Below are 22,391 nucleotides of genomic sequence, written 5' to 3' on the forward strand. Positions count from 1 at the left end.
TTGCAAGGCTTATAGTGATGAGTACTACCGAGAGGGCCCAGAGATACCTCTCCGAAACATGGAGTGACAAATCCTAATCTTGATCTATGCCAACCCAAAAAACACCTTCGGAGACACCTGTAGAGCATCTTTATAATTACCCTTTTACGCCGTGACGTTTTATAGCACACAAGGTGTTCCTCTGGTATTCGGGAGTTGCATAATCTCATATTCTGAGGGACATGTATAAGTCATGAAGAAAGCAGTAGCAATGAAACTGTAACAATCATAATGCTAAGCTAACGGATGGGTCATGTCCATCACATCATTCTCCTAATGATGTGATCCCGTTTATCAAATGACAACACATGTCTATGGTTAGGAAACATAACCATCTTTGATTAATGAGCTAGTCTAGTAGAGGCATATTAGGGACACTATGTTTTGTCTATGTATTCACACATGTACTAAGTTTCCAGTTAATACAATTCAAGTATGAATAATAAACATTTATCATGATATAAGGAAATAAATAATAACTTTATTATTGCCTCTAGGACATATTTCCTTCAATTAGAACACCACTTTAGTCTGCATCAAGCCCTTTCAAGGTTGAGTCGTACGGCCAAAGGAGTTTTGATCTATTTATTCTTAAATGTAGCATGATTCAATGCTAGCCAAATAGCCCAACATATAGAAGCCAAACCAATTGTATAAAGTTTTTCGTTCACTGGAAAGAAAGTATAACACCACACATAATATTTCCACGGAGAATTGGGACAAAGATTAGTTCACCACATCAAAACCACCAAAGCCACAAGACTCAGGAAAAAAAGCGTCGTGACTCGGGACAAAGTCTTGGAATGAAGATACTTGTTGTGTAGTAAATGATCCACACTCCATCTCCTTCTGAAGCAAGCATGTACAACCACTACTAAGGATTCATTTGTTCTTAATCTCGAGGGTTTCAATGCCAATACCCCCTTGGTCTTTAGGACGGAATAATATATTGCACCTCGCCAAACGATATTTAGTTTTGTGTTCATCACTCTGCCAACTCTACAACCACTACTAAGGATCCATTTGTTCTTAATCTCGAGGTTTTCAATGCCGATACCCCCTTGGTCTTTAGGACGACATAATATATCGCACCTCACCGAACGATATTTAGTTTTGTGTTCATCACTCTGCCAAATCTAGATCGGCGAAAATCAAGTCTTTTCGGCACACCTATCGGAACCTCAAAGAAGATAACATGAACAAAGGAAGCTCGTGAGCACCAAATTTATAAGGATCAACCAGCCATCATAAGACATTAGTTTACCTTTCCAACAACTAAGCTTCTTTTCAAACATGTCCTCGATACATTTCCACTCTTCATTAGTGATTTTTTGATGGTGTATTGGTATCCAAGATAACTAAACAGGAGCTTACCAATTTCACAACCAAATAATTGTTTGTAATGATTTTCTTCCTCTTTGGCGCATCCAAAGCATAATAACTCACTCTTGTCAAAATTTATTTTAAGACGGGACAATTGTTCAAAAAAACAAAGAATCATTTTCAAATTAATTTCAAATTTACCTCCTCCATATCGTGTTCCATGAAAAATGATAGTATCGTCGGCATATTGTAGAATGGACCCCCATTCGCTGGATAAGGGATAAGACCGTGTACCTGGCCATTCGCTTTGCCCTTGCTATGTGGACTGCCAACATATCCACAACTATGTTTAAAAGGATTGGAGACAAAGGATCCCCTGTCGCAAACCTTTCTAAGTTTGGAAATAGTGACTGGCATGATCATTCACCTTCACCCCAACACTACCCCCTGAATGAAAGTCTGAACCTGCCGCCGCCAAGCAGGATAAAAACCTTCACTTGCAGAGCCTGTTGTAAATAAGGCCACTTGACTTTATCATAGACTTTCTCAAAATCCACTTGACGACTTTGTCGAGTTTCTTAGAGATTAACTCATGAATATTTTCATGTAAGATGACCACCCCCTCCAGGATGTCATGTCAAAGGCATTTGTGTCGGGTGAACCACGGTATGTGCTATAGCTATTAGCCTATTTGTACCCACTTTGCTAAAATCTTGAAGGTAACATTTAGCAGACAAATAGGATGGAATTGTTCAATCCTCACCTCCTCTTCCTTCCTAGGAAGCAAAGTATTCATCCCAAACTTGAGCTTAAATAATTGTAACTCGCCATTGAATAAGTCCTCAAACATGGACATTAGATCACCATTAATCTTCCCCCAACACCTTTGATAAAATTCTGCTGGGATACCACATGGTCGCGGTGATTTTAGTAAATTGAATAGGTTCTCCAAGAACACATGATCACAACATAAACCCATAATTCAATTAATGATGATTAAAAAACACAATTCAATTAATTGCACAAGTGCTTTTTTTGCGAGAAAATTTTCGATCTATTCATCTTCAATCATGGCAATATAATAAACACCAGAAATAATAAAAATTACATACAGACCGTAGACCACCTAACGAGCCGAGCATCGCCCCTCCCTCCTCGGAGCCGAGCAAAACTTGTTGTACTAGACAATCGGGAATTTGTCGTGTTAAGGGCTCATAGGACCAGCGCAACAACCGCTATCGATGAAGACTAGTGTAGATCGGAACGATCCAACCTGAATATACACAAACATAGACAAACTACGATCAAATCCGGGTAGGAAGGGGGGAAATGTGGACGGGTAGGGTTTCGATGCCGGCGGCTGACTTAAATAGCCGAGCTAGGGCACTACGTGTCCTACCGGTGCGGTGCCACATGACGCCATCGATCTGACAGAGGAGACGAGCTTCGGCCGTCGAGTATCGAAATGTTTTCAAGTGGGACCCCATCGTCAGTCCGATGTGGCGGACGCGCTCGGGCACGCCCGGTCGCCCTCATATCTACCCTAGATTTAGAAATGGATATGAGGGGTGCCGGTCAGCCAGGACATTTGAGGCCCGTTTGCGGCGCTCATCTGGGTCACATTTTTAAGACAGGTCAATGACTGGGTGGTCCGCCCAGGCGTTTGAGGCGGGTTTGGGATGCCCGCCTGAATATGCTCTTAACATATGTGCTTCCACATGATAAAAATTGTTGTATACATTAGATTTAGGAAAAAAAATCCAAAATAAACGTTAAACTTATAGTCGAAAGCTAAATCAAACCCTAAACTTGCAATCCCGGAAATCAGCACACCTAATTTTTTGATCCCGGTCTATTTTGAACCTTGAGCCCGTTTAGCTGGTATTGGCTGATGTGTCAAGTCAAATCCCTGGGCGTTGACCGGCTGGCAGGACATTAAGACGAATCGGGCCGGCCCATTAGAATAATCACTCGTGCTGCTATGTTTTTTCTTTTCCATTTTTTTGTTATTTATTTTCATAATGACAATAAATATTTAGTACATTTGTAATAACAACGAACTTTTTTCTTATATAACTACACAAAGCCACTTGTCTTTTATAAGGAGCGACGAAAAATTACTAGGCGGCAAAAGAAAAATACGCTATACAGCGTATTCACAAGACTCCAACTCTGGTTCTCGCATTCAGAGAGCAACCCCAGCTAGCCACTGGCCCTGAAGGTTGCACATGACGCTAGGTAGTCACATTTATAAGAACAGACAGGAGCGTACATATATCTAAACATTTTAGAAAATCAAACATTTCATGAAAAAAAAGTTGAACAATTTCGAAATGCTCATTTTTAACGCAAATAATTTATGAAATTCCAAAAACATCTGTAAGGAAAATGTGACACAATTCTGAACATCTTTTGATAAATGTAAATAATTTTTTAAATCACGAACAGTTTTAAAAATTTAGACAGAACTTGAGAACTCCAAACAATTTTGGTTAAACACCAAACAGTTTTTAGTTTGTGGCAAAATTAGAAAACATGAACATTTTTTAACTATTCAACAATTTATGAAATGCTTTAACATTTTTGAATTTATGAACAAAATTATAGTAAACATTTTTTGAAAGTCGGTGTGTATTTTGTTTTCAGGATTCAAGAATTGTTCCCTTTTTATTGTTATTTTTATGTTTCGAAGAGTATTCGCTTTGTAAAAACTGATTGTGTTTTCAAAAAATTTGTTTAAAATAGACCGGGATCAATGAGTTCGGTGTGCTGATTTCTGGGATTGCAAGTTCAGGGTTTGATTTAGCTTTCATCTACAAGTTCAAGGTTTATTTTGAACTTTTTCCTTAGATTTATCCGCTTGATCCACTAGCACCGATCGTATCTACGCATGTGAATCCTGTAGCATGCAAAATGCATTTGTGCATTCTAAGCGGGGTTTTAAATCACATTGCATTCAATTGCGACGAGTGTACACATTTTTGTGCTAAGATATTTTCATTCTCACACAGAAATCTCTTACGTAGCTAAAACCATAAGAACTGAATTAATATCCTACACAACATTTAGAAAAACTACATCTCCATCATCAAAAAGGAAAAGAACACTACATGTCCAATTCCGCGGCACCGGGCAACACGGGGTATCGTCTGGTTTCTCTAGTGGCTTCTCCCGTAAGATATTCCCTCACCAGCTTCTTCCGGAAGCCGCCTGTCACCTTATTTTTTTTGCGCATAAAAACCTGGCCTCAGAATCGCATTCCCTCTTCTACTATTGCCAAACACGAGGCAAACCTGGTTCCGGCACAGGGCTTCGCCACGGAATGGTCGTGGTCGGGTTATCGAACCACCCCATCGCCGAAGAGGCCACTCTCGCCGCGTCGTCGGATAACCTCGCCGTCGGCCACTACGCCCTCAGCGCGCCGCACCGGCTCCTGGCCCGACGTGCACGGCCCCGTCTTCCCGCGGAGTGCACCAACCGGAATAAAATACGGGAGGATGGCACGCAACCACCACGCCAGCCTTTGCCTCCATCGAACGGACACGCACCCGAACCCCACCCGGCACCCAGCATCGCCAGCTCGTTCCGAACTTTCGGCTCAATCATCAGCTCGGCCTCGTCGCTTCCGCCGACCGGACCCGACCGCCCGCCGCGCCGTCTCCTCTGCAACCATGGGCCCGGCTAACCGACGCTCCGCATGGGCGCTCTACCCCCAGCGGCCTGATCCCAGCCGTCCACCCGCCAAGGGCTACGTCGGTTACGATCACAAACCCCACGGCCGCCCGTCTCCGTGGGCGGTGGGCCGCACCAGACCCGCCCCCAAGCCGGTCGATCGAGGCCGCACGTTTTAAACCCCCAGCGAATTAGACCCGGAATCAAGCAGGCTAATCGGCCCTCCGATCCGCCCAGCTGGCCCGCTGCGCGGAACCCTAGACGAATGGGCGAGGCGGCGGCGGCGCACCGGAGGATCCAGTTCCACGCGGCGGCGAGGCAGGGGGCGGGGGCGGCCGGAGGGGCCCCGATGCGGAGGCCGTACCAGAACCCCGACAGGCGCTTGGCGCTAGCGGCGGCGGCGGCGCGGGAGAAGAAGGGCGAAGCGGGCGCGGGCGGGCTCGATCGGGAGCTCGCCGCCGCCAGGGTCTACCTGCGAAGAATCGTGAGTGCGCGCGCGCCCGCACATTATTTTTCGGGATTTTTTTTTGTTTGGATTTGGGAATTTGCGAATTGGCTCGTGAGTGCGGCACTGGAGCCGCAGTCTGTTGGGTTTTTACTCGCAGGAATTCCTCATATTCGCTCGTGGTGAGCTGAATTTCGCAGTTCTGCACTTCGGCAAGTGTTTTTTTGGGGGCTCACTGACGAGATTTTGGGGTTGGAAATGATGACTCTGTTTTTGGGGTCGGTTCTGATGGAAAATTTGTTGAACTCACTCTGTTTCCTTCGGAATTTGGCTAGTTGTGTTATCACCACCGTTTGATTTTTACATCGGGAATTTGCCAATACATATAAAATAATACCAGCGAAGTGAATTCACTGAGGTGCCCTGGCGTTTGATTTTATCTCTACGCCGATGCGCCAGAAACATGAGGCTGTAAAATAATACCAGCGAAGTGAATTCGCTGAGGTGCCGCCGATGCGCCTGAAACATGAGGCTGTGAAATAATACCAGCGAAGTGAATTTGCTGAGGTGCTGCCGATGTGCCTGAAACATGAGGCTGTAAAATAACCTCATCGAAGTGAATTCACTGAGGTGCCCTGGTGCCTGACCATTACCTGGGAATTTGTTGATGCCTGATACATGCATGATGCTGTACTTGTAATTCAAGTGAACTGAATTCACTGAGGTGCCCTCTTGTGTGCATAATGCAGGGGGCTGGCTTGCATAATCTCGGCAATACGTGCTACCTCAACTCGGTCCTGCAATGCCTGACGTACACAGAGCCCTTCGTGGCGTACCTGCAGAGCGGGAAGCACACGTCATCATCATGTAAGTTTGATGCCACTTGACAACCAAACCTATCAATTCGTCGCACGGGATAGTATGATGGTGTTGGCCGTGCGAGTCCCAACCGGTGAAACAGCCTTTCTTGCTGTCTTTGAACATTACACATTTTCTAGTAAAATGTTTAGTCTATGACCAAAAAAGCGCATTGGTTGATGTACACAACTGCCTGTCAGTACCTTGCAGTTGCATCCCAATTATTGCTTTTTGAGACAGTGTTCCTAGCAGCGAAACAGCATTTTGTTGCTGGTTGCGGATGACGCATTTGCCAGTAAAATGGTTTGTGTGCAACATGATTGGGGCAGCAGTTTTCAGCCCCCTGGTGGGATCTTTAGGTGTACATGGTTGATACACCACTGCATATTAGTATGTTTGCGGTTGCATGGCAATTTTTGCTTCTTGAGACATTTCATTTGATTGAAAAGAATATTAGTTTTACCTCTTTGGCAGAATATTCCAATTTCATTTACTCCCTCCTAAGTCAAAAAGTCAATGCTTTCAAGTTTGACCAGTTATATGTGTAAAAATATGAAGATGAACAATACCAACTCAATATCAATATCCACCATGAGCTATATATTCATAATGTAGTTATTCAATATTGCAGTTTGTTGATATTTTCTTCTATATATTTGGTCAAACTTATTAATAGTTGACATTTTGACTGATTTATACACACCATCTATTTGGTGACGGAGGGAGTAATTATATGTGGTATATCTCATCACCAGTTCTGTAGTAGCAGAGCATCTGTTATCATTTATCAAAGAAGTATGGAAAAATATTCTCTCATTGGCAGTTGCTGCTTTTCTGACAGTACCAATACTGATTTAATTATTATTTGTTAAGGCCGAGCAGCTGGATTCTGTGCACTGTGTGCTCTCCAGAACCATGTTAGATGTGCCCTACAGTCAACTGGGAAGATATTGACACCGGTGCAGTTTGTGAAGAACTTAAAATGTATCCTTTCATGTGCTATAGCTTAACTTGACAGTATATTTTTCTTTTGAATTTAAATATTGAATCACGATAACTATCTAATTTTTCCAAATTCATCATTGAATTATGCTATCTTTAACTGCTAGACAGGCATTTCTCGTAGTTTTCGTTACTATAGGCAGGAAGATGCACACGAGCTAATGGTTAACTTACTTGAGTCCATGCACAAATGCTGTTTACCTTCGGGTATACCAAGTCAGTCTCCGAGTGCTTATGAGACCAGTCTAGTTCACAGAATATTTGGTGGCCGCTTAAGAAGTCAGGTAAGTTCTGTTAATTGGTCAATTACCATTATATTGGTAATATCGATGGCAAATGTATTCCTGATTTCATCACTGCGTGGCTATATTTATGGGCATTACAGGTGAGATGTGCAAGTTGCTCCCACTGTTCCAGCAAATTCGATCCTTTCCTGGATCTCAGTCTGGAAATTGCTAATGCTGCTACGTTGGTGAAAGCACTTCAAAATTTTACTGAAGAAGAGGCTTTAGATGGCGGGGAGAAGCAGTACAACTGCCAGAGCTGCAAGAAAAAAGTTGTGGCCAAGAAAAGATTTACAATTGATAAGGCTCCTGATGTATTGACAATTCATCTGAAGCGTTTTAGTCCTTTTAACCCTGGTCAAAAGATCAACAAAAAAGTGGATTTTCAGTCAACTTTGAACTTGAAGCCATTTGTCAGTAATTCAGAAGTGAGTAACTAGTTGACGAAAGTATTAATCTTCCGATTCTAGTTTTGTATTTGTCTCTAGTGAACCTCTCCTTACAACTTACTGTGGTTATGTTCATATCTGAAGGGCATGGATTTCAGATACAGTCTTTATGGTGTGTTGGTTCATGCTGGCTGGAATACACAATCAGGTCACTATTATTGCTTTGTTCGGACTTCTAGTGGGATTTGGCACAATCTTGATGATAACGAGGTAGAATTTTAGTTTTCCAATGAATTTGCACTCATGTAAACTTCTGCCAAACTTTGGTGCAAGCTTTTCGTACTGTCTTTGTATACCTGCATTTACCATGTCTTGTACTGTCTTTCTTCTTCTGATGTTCATTATTTGTGGATACTTCCAGGTTTGCCAAGTTCGTGAGGCAGATGTATTGAGGCAGAAAGCCTATATGTTATTCTATGTGCGTGACAGGGTGAGGAGCTCAGTGATGTTCAAAAATAATGGTGCTGCTGGTTCGTTAGTTAAGAATGCTATTTCTGAGAAGACCGCTAATATGAATGGCACAATTCGAAACGGTTTAATGGAAGCAAAATTGAATGTTCCCTCATTTACCAATGGAGATGTTAAGTCGCAGAAGCAGAACCCAGATGATGGTCGTCCTAGCATTTTTGGCAGCAGCTCACAAGGCCAGTGTTCAAAATATTCTAGCAGTACTGGAGTTATTGAAGCCGCAGCTGTCCAAAACAATGGTGTCCAAAACAATGGTATGGTTTCAGTACAGACAGCTGCTGCTACCTTGTCCATCAACACAACCAAGACAACTTCAGATAGTGCAAGGGAGATAGTTTCATCAGCACAGCCTGATGTTACTGTTCCTCATAATTCAAGCTGTGACCCGAAGGCGTATGAGAAGCCATTGCAAGAACAGCAACCTGAGTCCGATGGTGCATTTACTGATTCAGGTAAAGGCAGTACTGCTGCCTTGCCCATATGCAATGGCGGTGATGGGATGTTGGAAGAAAATCACCAGGCTTCTGAACCTCGAACAGATCCATGTGGTGAACAAACTCTCAATACAAGTAAGCCAGCGGAAAGTGCAGAAATAAAGAAAACCAAGGTAATCATATGATGCTTGCCATTGGTCTTTGCATTAGTATAATTTTATATTTGAGTGTTAACACTATTGCTTTCTGTTCCCAACATGGCAGCATACGATGCTTTCTGTTTCTAATGGAACAATGCCCAGTAGAGAAGATTTAACCTGCTGTAATGAAGCTAAAGAGTCAGCAGAGTCTGGGAAGCAACCTGATGAAATAGCTATGGAGGAGCTTTCTGCGGAGAGCACAGGTGCTATAACAAATGCAGTGGAGCAGGTATCCAATCAATCACCTGTCCATTCCCTCACCCCCCTACATGCATGAAAAGAAGTAACAATCATACTTATGCATGTAGATTTAATTTGTGAAACATTGTTTCTGCAGACTTCAGTCCAGACTAAAACAGCAGAGGTTGGCCAGGCTACGGTGGAGGAGCTTTATGTGAAGGACACCGACTGCATTGCAAATGCACAGGAGCAGGTACCCCCCTCCGCCCCCTCTCCGTTTGGATTACATAATGATGATGCAGATCATGGCCCATTAATATAACACCGGCCATAGCATGTCTTGGCTCTATTTGGATGTAACTTGATTTTCCAAATGCAGGCTTCTATGCAGAACAAAGATCTGGTAGCTGGGCAGGCTCACTCTGAGGCACACATCTATTCTGAAGTTTCCGCACAGCCGATCTGCCCTGAAGTTTCTTCACTGGCGATCTGCCCTGAAGTTTCTTCACTGGCGATCTGCCCTGAAGTTTCTGCACAGGCGATCTGCCCTGAAGTTTCTCCACAGGCGATCTGCCCTGAAGTGTCCGCACAGGCGATCTGCCCTGAAGATCCTGCACAGGCGATCTGCCCTGAAGTGTCCGCACAGGCGATCTGCCCTGAAGTTCCTGCACAGGTGATCTGCCCTGAAGTTCCTGCACACGTGATCTGCCCTGAAGCTTCTGCCCAGGTGATTTGCCCTGAAGACCCTGCACAAGTGTTGGATAAGGATCCATGCCATGGTAATTTACGTACAATGAAGGATTTGAAGTCCAAGAAGCATACGGATTATTCAACTGTGCACTTGCTTTTTGTGTCCAAGCAACCTTTACTTGCTGCACTAAAACTGCACAAGAAAAGGAAACACAAAAGAGCTAAAAGGCAGTCCATTGACAATGGAATCATCGCTGATGATCAGCAGACATCAACATCAGAAACTGTTTTTACCAAGGACATATCATGTAAATCCCATAGAAGACGCAAACGCTCCCGCGCCCCTGCAAGTTCTGATAATGGTGTTGAGATATCCACGAAGAAACCACATCTCGCTGAGCGCTCCAGCAGTGCTGCTGATCTTCCCGTGGACAAGAAAGATGACAAGGATGCAACACCCGCTAGTGCCGAGCTACCAGGTCCATGCGTAAGCTCTGTTGCGGACCAGACTGATTCACGAAACAGCGCAGATGCAAACGAGAGAGTCCCCTCGCATTTCGATCTGCTCACGAGGGGTTTGAGTGAAATTACCGGTAAGCACATATAACTCTCTTCTGTTGCTAGCATATGCACAACCTTGCAGAAATGCGTTTCTCATTTTTCTTCGCTGCCATCAGCATTAAATATTTACAGTCTCATTGATTTTGTTTCGCAGTTCCACTGTGGGATGACACTGACATGTCGGGTAGAAAGTCAGAGTTTCAATATTCGAGAAGGGCCGAGAGTATTGGTTATGTGCTAGATGAATGGTAGGTTTGCAAACAGCGGTTAATTTCTTTGTGGTGCCAGGTTCTTTACTTTAGGGGATCACTCATCTCATGTTTGTTCCCAGGGACGAGCAGTATGACCGCGGGAAAAGGAAGAAGGTGAGGAAGCCACGGGAGGAGTCGAACGGACCGAACCCGTTCCAAGAGGCGGCCGATGTCAGAGCACGGCCGAGGAAGAGACCGAGATCCGACCAGGCCAGATGGGGAAACCAGCCTCGCAGGATATGACAAATCGCAGCCGACGATGTTGTTGTATCTATCACCCAGTTTTGCAGTGATCATTTTCATTTATTCTTGTTTTGCTTCCCTCCTTGGTGTACGTTACAGTAGTTGCTCTCTGTTTTTCCTCCAGTGTTTACCCCCCCATCCTTGGTGTGTTATGTAAGAGCCCTGACAGATATTCGAAGCATATTGTTCGTTTTCTGAGTGACCAGTGATCAGATCGAGCAACAAATCCAATATTTTGTACGTCGCTCCTGGCCCTTTGTCCAGCGCTGCTTTTTTGGTACAAGTTAGTATAAAGTTGAGACATGTATTTGGGGATTTTTGTAGAAAGGGACTTATTTGGGGCCACGTGATATAGCGCTCCTCGCCCGATCTGCTTCGTTGTTGGTGCTTGTGGTGGAGATCGCGTCACGTGATATCCGCTCGGACATGAATCAGGTGCCGAGTTGGTTTTTTAGCACTGGCTGCTGTTGCGCTATATATGGACTTCCCACGGGAGGACGTATGCGTGCCTTGTGCCCGGAACGAATTGATCAGGAGCTAGCATTGTCCAATGCAGAAACGAAAGGAGCTAGCATGGTCTTTCACGTGTATGTATACGTGCGTTTTGGCCGGATGGAATCTATCGGGAGCTAGATAATGTCTCCTGAGCTATGCGTGCTCCGGCGGAATCGATCGGAAGGTGCACGGCAAGTTTGGGGAATTCCCTATTTGCCGCGCGTTGTCGTTGTTTCACATGTATTCCCTCCGTCCGAAAATACTTATCGAAGAAATGCATAAAAATAGATATATCTAGAACTAAAATACGTCTAGATACATCAATTCCTCCGACATGTATTTCCGGACGGAGGGAGTAGTATTTACGGTTGTTTCCTTTCTCGCGATATTAAAAACAGCAAAAAGAGTTTGTGCTAGGGATCGAACCCAGTACCTACTGTAGATGTACAAGCCGCGCTAGCCACCCTGATTGCGGATATTGTCTTTCGAGGCCGAGCTCCATGGAGCTCGGTTTTGAAATTTTGAATTTTGTCGAATTTCATATTTTCTACATTTCAAAAAATTCTAAAAAAACACACATATACATGAAGGCATAACACACATGTGTGTAAATTTTCAGGGCAAAATAAGTTGAAATGAGGGGTGTGCAAAAATGACAAATCTGGCGCTTTTTAACACATGATACTATTCATCCACTCAGGCCATGAATTTGTCTTTTTTGTACAGGTCACATTTCATCGTTTTTCATTCTAAAATTCTATACACATAGACATAACATACTTGTTTACTTGCACAATTTTTTTCAGAATTTTTTTGGAAACGAAAAGTTTTAGTTTAGTTTTGTTTTGAAAAAGGCCTCCATGGCTCCCGGGAGCCAAACGTCCACTCTCCCCCGATTGGCTCGTTCAAGTTAACAAACAGCAACACGAAATTAAGAGAAACAGACAGCAGCGCCAGAACTTAAAATCAGTACACAGAATTTCCAAATTTTTTTTGTTCCTTCTACTGTTTTTTCGGGTTTTCTTCACTGTCTTTTTCTGTTCTTTCATTTTTCTTTTTCTTTTTAAGTTAAAATATTGTTCAGATTTTTTTTAAAAAAATCTTGTTGTCAAAATTTGTTCATATTTTTGAAATAATGTTCACATTGCCAAAATTTTGTTCATAATTTGAAAAAATGTTGCTGTTTTCATATTTTTGGTTACAATTCGAAAAGATGTTCAAAATTCCAAATTTTGTTCACGTTTTCAAAAAACATTGTTCTCAAATAAAAAAAATGTTTGTAATTTCGAAATTTGTTCATCCCTTTAAATTTTTTTTGGAGTTGTGTTCGTGTTCTGAAAAATGTTCGAAATTTAGAATTTTGTTCACATTTTCTAAAATTGTTCGCTTGTTAAAAAATGTTCGCAACTTCCAAAGAAAATCATGCAAAAAATGCTTAGAGTTTCAAAATTTTGTTCGCATTTGCAAAAAATGTTCTCACTTTTGAATTTTGTTTGTGTTCTGAAAAAAGTTTACAATTTTAGATTTTGTTCATTTTTCTAAAAATGTTCTGAATTTATAAATTTGTTCGTTTTTTCAGAAAGTTTGGAGGTTCAAATTTTGTATTTTTTCGAAATTTGTTCAAAATTTCCTGTTACAAAATTTTCGTGATTTTCAAAAATGTTCCCGTTTGAATTTTTTGGAGTTTTTTTAGCAAACATTGAGTTTTATCGATGTTGTTGTTGTTTCTTTTAATCTTCCGCTGCTAATTCAGTACTGGAGCTTGTTGGCCGCAGTGGGCTAGCATAGCACACGCTAGACCGCAAGATCGCTGGTTCGAGTCCCAGTTCCAGCGTACTTTTTTCGCATTTTTTCATCTCGCGAATGCCAAATGGGCCGGCCCAGGTTTGCGAAGCCTGTGCGAAACATCGACATTTCGACGCAGTTAGCGTCACATAGGAGCTCTCGTTTTGTTGTTGTTGTTTTTCTGCTTTAGAGTTTTCATTTTGTTTAAAGGTTTCGGGTTTTCTTTCTTTTCGTTTCTTCTCTGTTTAATTTTTTTCCTTTTCTTTTTTGTTTATGTTTTTCCTTTTAAATTTTTTCGACAATTTTGAATATTAGTTCAAAAGTATAAAAAATCAAATCTTTCGTGTTTCAAAATGTTCCATTGTTTTAAATCAAAATTACGAAAATGACAGTTTCAAATTATTTTGGAATTCCAAAAAATGTTCCTGATTTTCCAAATTTGTTCACAAATTCAGAAAGTGTTCCTCATTTTAAAACATGATTGGTATTACAAAAAATGTACCAATTTTCTTAATTTTCTTTTAAAAAATCGCAATCCTAAAAATGTTCCAAATTCCAAAAAACTTTTATTTTTTGCATTTAAAAAAAGATATTTTCCATTTTAGTTCACAAATCGGAAAAAAAATCTGGTTTTTGATAATAGTTTGGGAACTCCAAATTTTGTTGAGAATTTCAAAATTATTTGGATCTGGTAAGCGTAGTCAGGAGCGGTTGCAGCGGTGGACTAATATTTGGGTACGGTAAGTGGCCAGCTCATGTAGGCTTCTTCCACCGGTTTTAAGAAGCATCTAGAAGATTCCGTTGTCCTTTTCTTTTTTGGTTCTTTTGGGTTTGGTTTTTCTTAATTTTTTATTTGTTTATGCATTTTTCTAAAAACTAATGGATATTTTTAAAAAAGATCCTGATAAGTGTCACACTTGTGGCACAAACACATGGCAAGTCATACATTTTTATGGCAAGTTTAGTGACGTAAGGAGGCAGTTTTTTTTTGGATGGCAAGTTTCCGTTTTTTCATGGTTTTTTTTATGGCAACTTTAGTCGTAAAACGCCAAGGCCAGAGTGCTTCGTGTCACACGTGTGTCATTTATCATTTGGATTTAAAAATTTGTGAACTTTTTTAAAATCCACAAGCATTTTTTGAAATTCATGAACTTTTTTCAAATCCGTGAACCCTTTTTTAAATTCATGAACTGGGTAGTTGTAAATAATCGCACGATGTTACGAAACACATATTTGTGCAGCTGCTTTGGAAAAGAACCGTGGAGGGTTTCTGTATCTTCCCATTTGTCAAAAATCTGGACAGGTACTAAAATCTGCTACAGCTCTCCATTTTGCATTTCTTCTCTCAAGTGTGCTTTTCTTTATACCTTTGTGCTATTTTATTTCTATATTGCTGTTATTCATGAAATTCTAGAATCATCTTCTATCTTATAACAGAATAGTTACACGCCTCCACCATTGTCTCAAAATAGATAAATCAACTTGTTTTTCTCTTAAAAATCTTGTACTAGTGAAAAACCAGCACAGTTGCATTGGTTGTATGTTGGACAGTACAAACTTCACCTAGCTGGTATAAGTATGCCTGATTAAGAAAAGGTAGTTCCAAGATACCAACTTTCTGTATTCAAGTAATTATGCAACAAACTGCAGGGATAAGCAGCAGTAAACCAACATTTTGAATAAAAAGTAGTTCCAAGGTAGGAACTGGCTGTATTCAAGTTATTATGTCACAAACTGCAGGGTTATCCCACGCATAAGTACTGCATTGACAAAAAGCACTGTGGTGAAAGAAAGTACTGCAGGGTTAAGCTGCAGTAAGCCAACATTGAAAAAAAAAAAGTAAGTTCCAAGATGGATTTAGCAAGTCAATCGCATGCATAAGTTTCAGGAACACGTAGAAGGTAGAACTAAGCAGAATCTGTCCAGAATCACACACATCTATGTCCGCCAAGAAAGATATTCGAGTCAGTTCTTGAGCATCCAAGAAAGCCAAGTAAAATCAAGAATCAGCCGGAAGTTCTTGAGAAAGCTAAATCGAATCAAGAACCAGAAGGAAGTTCTTGAACATCCAAGAAAACTAAATCGAATCAAGAACCAGGACGAAGTTCTTGAACTTCCAAGAAAGCTAATACTAATCAAGAATCAAAGATTTGGTTACTCTGTTTTCTGAGCCTAAACCTGCGTTAACCAATCCGTCATCGAGCTCGTATCCGAAGGCCAAGAAATTGCGTTTGGATGGATCTGCGCGTCCTACCCGATGGCCTTCTGCGCTTTCTTGCGCTTCTTCGTCTTCTTGCCGCCGCCATTGGCGGCCTCCTGCAGAGCATTGTGGGCGGCCTCGGCTGCCTCCCGTGCGGCCTTCTTCGCCGCCCGCGCCACCTCACAGTTCGCCCAGTGGAGCTTGACCACCCGCTGCTGGTAGTCGCCTGGGGGCCAGCCGCATGGCAGGCAGCTGAACCAGACCATGCCGTTTCGGTTGCCTCCGTCCGCCATGTGCGTGGCGCTCTTGCTCGTCCGCCGACGGCTGCTCTGCGTCTCAGTCGGGGTCAGCGGCGTGGCGCTCCCGCTCGCCCGCCGACGGCTGCTTTGCGCCTGGCCAATCGTCGTCAGCGCGTGGCGCTCTCGCTCGCTCGCTCGCCGGTGGTTACTCTGCGTCTTGTCAGGTGATCTAGCTAGTCTGGTGGGGTGCGCCCCGAAAGATGGGGGTCGGAACTTATATAGACTTCCGACTCGGAGGCCGGACGGGCCCTGAGCGTGTACGTGCATGGTTCTGGGCCGGGGCCTACATGTCGGTTCACTATTGGACCGGCGATCGGGCGCCTGTTTCGTCGACCGTTCAGGCGGCGTACCTCCACTCCGGTCCACGTGTTCAAATTTCACTAGACACCAAGGTACCTCCTCTCCGGTGACAATCATTTTAACCAGATTCGTTGCATCTACGGTTAACGGTTAAAGTCGGCAAATTTAACCCCCTATACGTCTACGGACACGCACATGGGCAGGCCAGTAGACGGTACCGGACAACCCTTCATATATCGTGTCCGGCAGCCACACACCTCAAATCCGAACTCTCAAATCCATGCACGTCCATTGCACGTGTGAATGTCACTGGTAATTAACAAATGTTGGTAGCAAAAATACATAGTTCAAACATAAAACTTATTTGAAGTGTACAATTCAAATATTAGCACTTTGGTTTTCATTGTAGGTCCACATATGCTCCACGAGATCATTCAGTAGTTGCGCATGCACCTGATGATTTTGAAGATTTTGATACATCTCTAGAAAGTTCATAAGCCGAATTGTATCTTGTTGTTTCGGAATATGGACTTGTTCTTCGGGTGTCTCAAAAATCATTGGTTTGGGCTACCATATTACCCTCATTTTTGACAATCATATTGTGCAAAATGACACTACATGTCATGAGCTACCACAAAGTCTCTGATTTCCACATCATTACAGCTCTACGAACAATTCCCAATGAGCTTCGAGCGCTCCAAATGCCTTCTTCACATCCTTCTTAGCTACCTCTTGCATTGTTGCAAAGTGGCTTCGTTTGTTGCCTTGGGATTCATACATGGTCTTCACAAACGTGGTCCACCGTGGATAGATACCATCAGCAAGATAGTACCCCATATTGTAGTCACGGCTATTGACAGTGTAGTTGCACGACGGTGATTCCCCATTACAAAGTCTACTAAACACGAGAGAACCCTGAAGCACATTGATGTCATTCTGAGAACCATACATTTCAAAGAAAGCATACCAAATCCACAGGTCATGTGACGCCACTGCTTACAATATCATCGTTGACTCATTGATGTGACCTTGGTACATCGCGGGGAAACCTTTGAGGCAGTTATTACCAACGCATGCAATCAGAATGTCTAAATTGTGATTTGAGGGAGTGGCATGCATGGACATATTAACGTTGAATAGGTTGCCAACATAACATGCACGGTAAAGGTGCTTGGAACCTGACCAAACTCACCGTCTTGAGACTGATCTTCATTTCATTTTGAGTTTTCTGTTATAAATTTTGATTGGCCATGTTTGTATTATACAATTTGTGCAAGCTAAAATGTGATGGACAAACTCATTGCCTTGAGACTTGTCACTTTTATCGTAAAAAGGTTGACAAGTGACCACCATGGACGATGGTAGAAAGAGGAAAAGTGGCATGCTCAGTAGGGGTGTGCGAGAGTTTATTTTTCCGTTGCGCACGGATATATTTGCTAGTCCTACTAAACATACGGTGCTTTTGATGGACGTGCGAAGTATGCGTGGCATGCCGCCGGCGGAAGTTCCGAACCGACCCAAACGAAACATTGCTCTAGCCTTTAAGTCTGTAACAAAAGGAGAAAAACTTTGCAGCACTGTCCAACATCCTAATCAAAGGTGGTTTCGCTTGCTCATCGAGCTGTACACGTCGATTTGCGATATTATATTAAGGAAAAAAGTAATTTAATTTCGTTGAAACATCATGCTTCAACAATAGGTTCAATTACTTGGCTTGACCCTCTCCCCCATGGATCGCATGGTCTGAAAGGTTTGGGATCCTCCTAAGGTTAAATTCTTCGCTTGGTTGGCACTGCAAGATAGGATTTGGACCCCCAGTCGCTTGGAGTGGTGTGGGTGGCCAAATTGCGGCCTCTGCCCTCTTTGCAAAAGGGAGCAAGAAACGGGTACTCACCTTTTATTCAAGTGCCGCTACACGATTAGGCTTTGGAAAGCCATCATCGAGAAGATTGGCTTATACCGCATGGATACATCCATGTGGCACCTTCATGAAACTGTCAACGAGTGGTGGGACAAGAGAACCGACAGTAGCAATCCTAATTGGCATACTATGGCCTCCCTCACCATGCGTGTCTCTCGGACAATTTGGAATGAAAGAAATGCTAGAGTGTTCCGCCACAAGTGCATGCCACCGCCTATTATCCTTACCACCATCCTGGACGTGGCCAAGCTTTGGGTTACCGCGGGCGCTAAGAGACTAGGGAACTTGTTGTTGGGCGAGTAATTGTCATGCCACTTTTGTGGGTGTGTTGTAAAACTCTAAACTCTATTATCTCCTTATTTAATGGATGATGCAAATCTTTTGTCTTCGTTTTGAAAAAAAATGCTTCAATAATATATATTTTCAAGGCCTCTGACTGTCAGTTTGTTTGTCCAGCTATTAGTTCTTTGCTGAGTATGAACTTGCTGTCAAGAAACATAGCTTCCTTGGTACGAAAAGAAGGCATTATTGCATTGGTGTCAAAATCCTTTTCTGCTGAACATACTAGTAAAAAAATGGGACATTTTGATTAAGCATGTGTTGCACCGCCGAAGAATCATGCGGATAGAATATTTGTCCGGAGCACTTAATATTTTGTTGTTGGAATATCCTTGTTATAGTGCCTTGCCTGCGATCTGTTGTGCCATTGTAGTACCTTTCTTGTCTCATTTTCCACAAATAAAGTAAGAATATATATTTGCGATCGAAACAAATTGCTGGCTAGCTTGTCCATCATAATTTGGTTGTTGCTGCATGTCCACGAGAACCTGATCTGGTAGCCAACTCGTCATAAATAGACCGAAGGATGATTGATATACCTACAACATGATTCTCATAGTTCTAGTGACTAATGATGTCGCAGGTTGTACTAAAGTTTGAGATAGCAAATATCACATTTCCCAGATTGGCAAGTCAACATAGGTTGGACACATACTACTGGTAAGTTAAACAACTAGGTCCGGTGGAAAAACACACGTCCTCCAATAGGCGTCTAACCGACTTATTGGTCCTAAAGTTCTAATAATCCCTGTTTGCATGTCAAACACATCGTTCGTGTCGGGAAAATATATGTCATCCTCTTTCACTTCCCCACAGGCAGCAACTATATTGTTGAAGCCATGACTGATGAATATCGCATGACCGCCACCTAGCCCACGGGTCACTGGTACCCATGTGCCTTTGTCCACGTCCGCCTCAAAGACTTCGACCTTGCGAGTGTGGTGGTTTGGAGTGAAAGCCGTGAGTAAGCATTGCCGCTTAACCATGAGCAACTTACCGCGGGACTCAACGAGGTGTCTGTAAGTCGTGAGTAAGTTGCATCCTTTGGAGTTCACGACCTCTTCACAATCAGACAACGTACAATTGTAGGCAGAGGAGCGGTCATTGTCATTGTCAATGTCACTAGCATCACCGACCAATTCATCGGGGGCTTCTTCTTGACTCAACGCATCATCGTTGTCATCTTCATCCTCACTGCTTGACGCATCGTTGTCACTTGTACCCATCCACATGTCATTATTGTACCTATCACCATTAGGGTAAGGGGTGTGCCTGGTGATCCGTTCGACAAAGGAGACATCGGGCTTGCCATCATCGTGTTCGGTGAGGTGGATGGCGTAGAGGCTCTCGGCCTTGGTGATCACGTAGAGCATATCTCCGAGGAACGCAAAATCGACGATACGAAAGTACGGCATAGCTAATGGCTCCGCCACCCACGCTCCCTTACCAGGTCGGCACAAGATGAAAGGGTACCTGCAGATGTTGCTTGTAACCGCAACGAGATCGTCGGGTGTCGACCGCATGAGAACCTTCCGGATCTCAAACTTCTCAGGAAGATTCCCAATTATGGAGTTCAGCTCCGGCAACGGCACCGCGACATCGAGGAAGTGGTTGTGCAATGCGTATGTATGCTTTTGCGTAACACCGTCCATGCGGTCGAGCACGATCCAGTCATTGGTGGAGCCGATGCATCTTGTGTTCACGGGAAGTGGGAGGCGATGGATTCCGCTGTCCGAGGGCGTCAGGTAGGCGCCGTCGTTAAGGACAACCCACGGAAGCCCTCGCCGATGGGAGTCTCGCAGGCGCAAGGCGGAGCGCCACGAGCGGCACACGGCACGGAAGCGGGCGCGGTCGGCGATGTGTGGGAGGCGGGCGATCACCTGGCCCAGGATATCCGGCAGGAGGCTCGACCACTCCGGACTCGAGGCCGCCATGGGAATTGGCCGATCCGGTCGTTCGTACTGCGTGATGAATGAGGAAGGTCTGTGCGATCTGCGAAATTGCGTCCGTGCTGGCCGGGGAGAGAGAAATATATAGCGGCAAGGCTGTCCGGTCGTGGGCCGAGTCGGATCGGATGTCCAACACCGCGCGTGCTTGCTGGCCTAGCTGCCTGGAAGCCTGTCGTATCGGTGCCTAGCTCGACAGTTCAGTTTGAGCGTTTGAGTGTTGTGAACACGCGTCAAGCCTGGACAGTACTGGCCCGGATGCTTCCTGGCCTTAATTTTGGAGCTCTTACATTTAGTTATGGTGTTTTTATTTTGAACTTGGATCACAATTTTCACCGGATTGATTTCTTAAGAAGCACTCTCATTCAGGTAAGATATCCAATTTTGCCTTTAATTCATGATTTTGACTGGATCAACAATTTATTAAATTAATCGGCATCAACCATCATAAAAAGCACAACACGCCAATTGAAGTTCGGGAAAGATCGACCACCTCTCATGCCGTTAGATCTTCCCACGTGAGCGTCACGAATTGCAACACGCTAGTTGTTACGCGTCCACCGACGAGTGTATTAGAAACATCCGCCACATGGAGCTCCGTTGGATCAGCGTTCTGACAGCCGCCGGATCTAACCACCGCATGTGCGACCACCTTCTTACTTCCTGCAACAACCGCTCACTTTTGGAAACAGATTTCCTTGTCCGCCGTCCTGACACAGCTGAGCCCAACGCGGCGCCAGCCCCCACCATCGCAAAATCGCTGCCGCCGGCGCGCGAGGGGAACTAATCCTTGCCGTGCTTGCCGGAGTTGCTGCTCCTCCTCCATCTCAGCCCCGCGAGCAGCTGCTAGCTCCAATCCAGCACGCCGGCGGCAACCTCTCACGCCCGACGCTTCTTCGACGTTTTCTGCAACCCGAGCTATATTTCTGAAACATGCCTCATGTTGCAATGTCTGACCACTCACTCTCTAACGCCGGGCGCTCCTTCGGCGCTGCAGCTCGGGCTATGTTTCCAAAACAAGACCCTTGTTGAAGAAAAAAACCTTCACAGCCAAAATATTTCTTTTCTTTCTGAAACAAAAGATGTGTTGTAGAAATATTTTGAAACAAGACCCCAGTTGCAAAAAAAAAACCTCACCACCGAATCGTTTGCGATAAAGTCTTTTACTTTCGCGCTCCGTTCACAGCGGCTATCCCAACCGCTAGCGAGCGCGTGTGGATCCACACCAGCCGGACCCGCAGCCCATGTGGCATTTCACTCCGACCCCACCTCGCATCCTTTTCCAAACCAATACGCAATGAATACAGAGACCATTCCTCCCGTACGTATTCAGAGACGAGCGGCGGCCCATACCTGTACTGCGGTCACGACCCCACCTTGTGGGAGGAGCAAACCATTCGAAATTTGAATCGGCTCCCCAGTTCCTTCCTAACCGCAGCTCCGAGAGCTCGGCGAGAAAACCGCAAAAGATCTGCCGTCCGGCGATGGAGCAGTCGCCGACAGGGATGTACCTTTTCCAGGTAGTCGATGGCTATTCACAGCTAGCACCTTAACACCAAAGAAGAGTTCGACCCAATGCATTATTTCTGGTGAATTCCGATTCGACATTAAAAGTATATTGATTCTTTCCCAATAAATGAAGACTTTTTTCTGTGAATACTGCGTATTAGATTCCATTATCATATGATAATACTATATTTTATTATTTTATTTGTATAAACGAAGATCTTACCATGACTGCAATTTTAGAGAGACGCGAAAGTACAAGGTTGTGGGGTCGCTTCTACAACTGGATAACTAGCACTAAAAATCGTCTTTACATCGGATGGTTCGGTGGCTGCTTCTAGGCAAACCTCCTGGTTGTCTTTGCACCCCCACCTCCTTTATCACTGAGCGGTCATTTAGGGGCCTTAGCCGGTGATCCGGGTTGTTTCCCTCTCGACGATGAAGCTTATCCCCATCGTCTCACTGGCCGACCTTGATCCCTGTTATTCTTGGGTCATATCT

At 43.8% G+C, this 22,391-nt stretch overlaps 1 protein-coding gene across 1 annotated transcript; it reads left to right on the forward strand.

Moving 5' to 3' along the window:
• Positions 1-5,195: 5,195 nt before the first annotated feature.
• On the forward strand, positions 5,196-11,330 carry LOC123139095 (ubiquitin carboxyl-terminal hydrolase 23). The gene is made up of 12 exons (XM_044558900.1): positions 5,196-5,518; positions 6,229-6,346; positions 7,211-7,321; positions 7,451-7,623; positions 7,725-8,051; positions 8,157-8,282; positions 8,434-9,147; positions 9,239-9,403; positions 9,512-9,607; positions 9,734-10,637; positions 10,760-10,853; positions 10,937-11,330. The coding sequence occupies exons 1-12, from the start codon at positions 5,300-5,302 to the stop codon at positions 11,097-11,099; spliced, it is 3,210 nt and encodes a 1,069-aa protein (XP_044414835.1). The 5' UTR covers positions 5,196-5,299; the 3' UTR covers positions 11,100-11,330.
• The last annotated feature ends 11,061 nt before the right edge of the window (positions 11,331-22,391 follow it).

This window comes from Triticum aestivum, chromosome 6B (genome assembly GCF_018294505.1).
Source record: "Triticum aestivum cultivar Chinese Spring chromosome 6B, IWGSC CS RefSeq v2.1, whole genome shotgun sequence".
In the NCBI taxonomy this organism is placed as follows: Eukaryota; Viridiplantae; Streptophyta; class Magnoliopsida; order Poales; family Poaceae; genus Triticum; species Triticum aestivum.

Excerpts from the sequence above, each read along its gene's own strand:
- LOC123139095 (XM_044558900.1), top strand. The coding sequence starts at position 5,300 with ATGGGCGAGGCGGCGGCGGCGCACCGGAGGATCCAGTTCCACGCGGCG. Across the intron at positions 6,347-7,210 it reads GAAGCACACGTCATCATCAT|GCCGAGCAGCTGGATTCTGT; the intron begins GTAAGTTTGATG and ends TTATTTGTTAAG. Across the intron at positions 9,404-9,511 it reads TAACAAATGCAGTGGAGCAG|ACTTCAGTCCAGACTAAAAC; the intron begins GTATCCAATCAA and ends TTGTTTCTGCAG.